Below are 5,280 nucleotides of genomic sequence, written 5' to 3' on the forward strand. Positions count from 1 at the left end.
TCCTCCTCCTCCTCCTCCATCCTCCTCCTCCTCCTCATCCTCCTCCTCCTCCTCCTCCTCCTCATTCTCTTGACCAGGCCTTGCCCTCCCGCTTACCTGAAACGGGCAGTCAAAACCTGGGAGGTCGCACTGTTCATCATTGTAGATCCAAAATCCTGCGGAGAAAGATGAACAGAGAAACAGGATGAGGATGAGGATGAGGATGAGGATGAGGATGAGGATCAGGATCAGGATCAGGATCAGGATCAGGATCAGGATCAGGATCAGGATCACAAACTCTGGCAAAATGAAAGAAGCGGGAAACAAACCACAGAACAAGGAGGAAAACGACGATTATTTGTGATAGAATGCTAAAGTTGTCAAGTCGACAACAGGCACAAATGAAGGTACAAATACATGAACAATTCGTCGACACGTAAATGTACATGTACAAGTAAAATGCAACTGCAACGTGCTAGAACAACAACAAAAAGGAGATAGAAGAAACCTTCGAAGGAGATAGTCAAGTTTGATCTCAATGCCCTGCCGTCATATGAGCAAGAAAAAAACAAGGAGAAGCAGGATGAGCAGATGTGGGAGGACGGGGGAGATAGAGGAAGGAGGAAGGAGGAGTAGGAGGGAGGGGGGGGGGAGAGGAGGAGGAGGATGAAGAAGGAAGAGGGAGGAGAGCAGTAGTAGCAGCAGGAAGAGCGGGAAGAGGAGGAGAAAGAAGAGAACAACCGTCCCAGCTGTAGAGCAGCGTAATGGAAGGTAGCGGCAAAGCCGTAACCTGTCGCTCGAGGAATTATGAATAAGGACTGAGAGTATTACAATAGAGGGATGAAACGGAAGAGGAAAGAAACGAACAAGATGCGTAGGGAGAGTAAAAGGGCATAAGAGAAAAGAGGAGGAGGAGGAGGAGGAAACGAAGAGAGGGAGGAGCAACGGCAGCAGAAGCAGCAGCGAGAACAATCGCGTATTTCTCACTTGGATAAGGTGCAGGAACATATCGGGAGCAATCCTATCAAACACGTCAGAGGTCAATGTGATCAGATCAGATCAGACGGTGATGACAATGATCATGAAGACGAGGACGAGGATGAGGACGAGTTCGCAAGAGATTACATCAGGATTTTGTATCGCGCTGATCTCCCCGAACAAAGCTTGTTTGTCCTTATCAACAGTGCAAGCAGCAAACTGTTGTCGACACAGACAAGTCATCATTGCTTGAGACCAACCCAAAGCGCCCATCTACCTTCTTCATCCTTGCAAGATGGGCAGGGGACGGAAGGTGTGAGTGCTGCTCAAGAAGCTTGCTATCACAACTTTCTCCGGTACTGACATCCTGCCTGCTCAAATCATCAGCCGTTGTCATTCCAAGATGTCAAGGTCTTACTGGAAGCACAGAATTCTTGCTGCTTCCATGTGATCAACATCATTGCATTGGAATGAATTCTTGTCCAAACTAAGAGATGAGACAGAGGTATTCTTAATTGCTTTGCAGTCATATCCATTGAAGTCGCTTGTTCTTCATATTCAGATTGTCATAGTCGGCATCGTCACAGATTGCACAAAGTTACAATCAGCTACAATATCTATAAAACCAACATTCACCTGCGATCAGCACAGGTGAAATCTAGGAATTCCTTCAGCGAGCAAACAACAACTTCGTCGTCTCCACTTTCTTGTTTCTTGTCTGATCGCATCATGTTGGGAGTTCCCTCCTCTATTTCACCGTCTCCTCTTCCTCCTCTATCTCCTCCACTGCTGTCTCCTCCACCGCTGTCTCCTCCGCTGTCTCCTCCGCTGTCTCCTCCGCTGTCTCCTGCTCTATCTCCTCGTCCCCTGCTCACCCCCTGCACATTCCACGAACGGAAGCCATCGGCGGAGCATAACGAACCCTCGGGAGCGACAAACCCACGACATGCAGGGGCAGGAGAAGCAGAACATGAAGAAGACGATGACGAGGACGACGGAGCCGGAGGAGGAGGAGAAAGGTTCCCATGAGCATGGATGCTGACCACTCGCACGCTCGTCGTCTTCTCACTCAGACATGCGGTCATTGCTCCAACCCGCACTGATGTCAAGCACAGGCCAACGTCGTAGAGCCCGACCGGGAGGTTGGGGAGAGTGACAGTAATGTCTTGACTTGTCAGGCTGCTGTCTATCGCCTGCATGATGAAGCGTTCCTCAAGGTGGAACCAACGGACGAGCAGGAAGATATTTTCCTTGGAAGGCACCACCAGCACCTTCACGTTAATGTCTGGACTCGCTACTCCTTGAACGTCTGCTGTCAACGATACTTGATGTGCAACACCAAGATCTGTTCTGAAGATCGTGTCCGACGCTTCGCTGTCAAACTTAGTGATGTGAATGCTCTTGACTGACATGGAAGCAAACAGCAAGAAGCGCAGGAACAGCCGGGAAAGACCTTCAGCGTGTGCCCGCATCTCTCCCCTATTGCTCTACTTGGAAGCGAAACGGAGCGGCATGAAGCTGGGGCAGGCAAAGGGAGGTGAGCTGTAGGGAGCAACACAAGAGGGGCGGTGATAAAATGGGAACAAAGGATTATGGGCGAGGAAAAGTAACGGAGGCAGTGGTGCGGGGAGACGGAGGATGGGGAGAGAGGGCACGGAGGAGAGAAGAAAGAGGAACTGGGAAAGAAGGAGGAAAGGGGAAGAGGAAGGGAGGGAACAAGGGAGCAAGACGAGGTAGCAAGAGAAGGAAGAGAGGGAACAAGGGAGCAAGACGAGGTAGCAAGAGGAGGGTAGAATCTGTCGGAGAGTAGGCGGACTCTGAGGCAGGCTAGCTCCGGATCCCTGAGTGACGCCCAACCCGGCGCCCGGCGCCGCCCGGCCCGGGTCCCGCCGAGCCGCCGGGGGGTACAGTACTACCGGGCCGCCGCACTGGAGACTATACTGATCACATGCATGTCCTCCATCAAACTTGTACTCCACTCAGCATGCGGCACGTCTGCCCTGAGACGGTCGGGGGGCTGTCTTCACTGTGCATGCTCCGAGCTCGATGAGCCTACCAGTACGGTCGGGGATCATGGCATGCAGGCGGGCCGCCCGGCTGGATAGCCGAGGTGATTGTGCCCGAGTCAAAGCTGAAGTAACAATCACAATGCTAGCGTCGCTACTGTTTAACTTGTCTTCAAGCATGTGCCAGCAGCGTCGGATCGCAACCGCGTCCGATATCAGTTCACGGTTGCAAGAGAGGGGGAAGGGCTCCCGAAGGTAGCAGAAACGGAGGAGAGAGGAGGGAGGAGGCGATCGGCTGGAGGCTGAAAGCTTTATTGGATGCAAACAAAGGAATGAAGAAACTGAAACAAAGAGAGAAGGAGCAGAGGTAAGCGGGGGAGGAAGGACGGCGAGATGAGCGGGGGAGCTGCTGCCGATAGCAAGTTGTTGTTATGACAATGATCATCGTTTTCGTTGCCTCCTCCGATGGGATCCAGCAAGTCCCAGCATGATCTTGAACCTGTCCTTCTGCAGTTGTAGCTGCCAAGATCATGTCAGGAGACAATCAGCAAGCCTGCCAATATAGTAGACTCGTGATAGAAAGGATGTCGGAACATAGACAGGTCAAGTGATAGAAGGATGTCGGAACACACCAGATGAAATGAGATGCTGATAGGGATCAATGACATCATCACCATCACAAACATCGGGAACAACACACATCTGTAGATAGTTGACAGGAGCACAAAGTGATGTAAACGACTGCACGCAGCCCCAACATCTGACAGCAACGTACCTGTCTTGCCCTTGCCTGCTCTTGCTGCAACTCAATGTCATCTCCGTTCTCTCCGAACGCAACCTGTCCAAACCAAGTTCACAAACGAGCACACGTGTAAGACGCAGTTTCCTGTTTGTCTACTGCCCCGCACCGCACAAGGTCAAGGAGGAGGATATTGATCAGATCGTCCTGTCATGCTATCAGCTCAGACGCAGGTATGTAACAAGTGCAGGACCTCCGTCGCGTTGCTCCGCTTCTTATCGACGGAGAAGTCGAGGACGAGGACGAAGTGGAAGAGCGTGTCGATGGTGATCTCTACGAGAGGAGGGGCCCCGAGCCACTGCAGGCACGTCAGAAGGGGGTGGTGGTGATGATGATGATGGAGATGATGATGATGATGGAGATGATGATGATGATGGAGATGATGATGATGATGATGATGATGATGATGATGATGATGGAGATGATGATGATAGAGATGATGATGATGGTGTTGGTGATGGTGATGATGTTGATAAAAATGAGTGGAACGCAAAGGAGAAGCAGACACAAGGAGGAGAAGAAAGAGGAGAAGAAGGAGAAGGAGGAGGAGGAGGAGGAGATGGAGAAAGCAGAGAAGGAGAAGGATAACGGGAATGAGGTTCAAGGACGAGCAGGGGAGGACAACAGGGAGGAGCAGAAAGACGACGAGTAGAAGGAGGAAGTAGGACAGAATGAGGAGGACGGTAGGTGGATGTTAGGACAGCAGCATGCCTTGAGAGCGTCCTTCTCCCTGAAAGTTATCTTCTTCACACTCGCCGTCGGCTCCGTGGCGGCATCAATCATAGTGACCTTCTTACCCTTGAGGTACAGCTCCAGCTGCACCATTGACTTGATCTTCTTGTTGACGGTCACGCGGAGGTTCAGCACGCCAGAGGCCTTGAACGTGATGTAGCGCATGTAGCGGATGAGAGCGTAGCAGAAGACTGAAACCCACACAAGGTTGGCGCAGAAGAAAACGCCCGGTGGGTTGACGAATGGCTGGATGACGTAGATGGTGAACCAGACAGGAGGAGAAGCGTTGACCCAGGTGGTGCAGAGCCTGTCGAGGAGAGCGAAGGCAAAGGAACCAGCAAGCACGACGTTCATGACGGAGAGAGCAGCCCCAGAGCGCTCGAAGGCAGCACCTGAGTCGACCAACATCTGAGTGTTGTTCTCTACCTCGAAGTAGAGCCTTTCGAGCTGTTTGGTGTTGATCACGTCGGAGACTTGCTGGAGATTCTCAAGCTGATTCGAAGCTCCTGCGATCAGCTTGCCGAGGTCGTAGACGCTCGCTTTGATCACCTGAAGGTTGTTGAGTTGGAGAGAGGGAGGGAGGGAGGGAACCGCGCACCTTCTTGTTGGCGACGAGAGCTCTAGCGAGGCACATGAGCTGCCTCGTGCCCCTGTGATAGGTTGACTCCTCCCTCCTTCGACTGCGTGTCCAGCCTCAGTTGCTCTCCGTCCTTCGACTCCTTCCCCGTCAGCCCCTGCTCCTGGAGCGCATATGGAGGCATCTATCAGTGTCTCCTCCTCTCTCCT

The 5,280-nt window shown here is 52.2% G+C and overlaps 2 protein-coding genes across 2 annotated transcripts in view; both read right to left on the reverse strand.

Annotated features, from left to right (window-relative positions):
- Nucleotides 1-1,038: 1,038 nt before the first annotated feature.
- GUITHDRAFT_148119 (hypothetical protein) lies at nucleotides 1,039-2,429 on the reverse strand (the record flags this gene model as incomplete). The annotated part of the gene is made up of 3 exons (XM_005820102.1): nucleotides 1,039-1,176; nucleotides 1,235-1,328; nucleotides 1,594-2,429. The coding sequence occupies 3 exons, from the start codon at nucleotides 2,427-2,429 to the stop codon at nucleotides 1,039-1,041; spliced, it is 1,068 nt and encodes a 355-aa protein (XP_005820159.1).
- A 975-nt stretch (nucleotides 2,430-3,404) lies between these two features.
- GUITHDRAFT_148120 (hypothetical protein) overlaps nucleotides 3,405-5,280 on the reverse strand; it is a gene marked incomplete at both ends in the record, with an annotated part of 4,642 nt that continues 2,766 nt past the window's right edge. The window contains 5 exons of the mRNA XM_005820103.1: nucleotides 3,405-3,482; nucleotides 3,739-3,801; nucleotides 3,956-4,060; nucleotides 4,552-5,043; nucleotides 5,127-5,234. Coding sequence (XP_005820160.1) covers nucleotides 3,405-3,482; nucleotides 3,739-3,801; nucleotides 3,956-4,060; nucleotides 4,552-5,043; nucleotides 5,127-5,234 — 846 coding nt within the window. The remainder of the gene's footprint in view (nucleotides 3,483-3,738; nucleotides 3,802-3,955; nucleotides 4,061-4,551; nucleotides 5,044-5,126; nucleotides 5,235-5,280) is intronic.

Source organism: Guillardia theta (genome assembly GCF_000315625.1).
Source record: "Guillardia theta CCMP2712 unplaced genomic scaffold GUITHscaffold_191, whole genome shotgun sequence".
Taxonomy (NCBI): Eukaryota; class Cryptophyceae; order Pyrenomonadales; family Geminigeraceae; genus Guillardia; species Guillardia theta.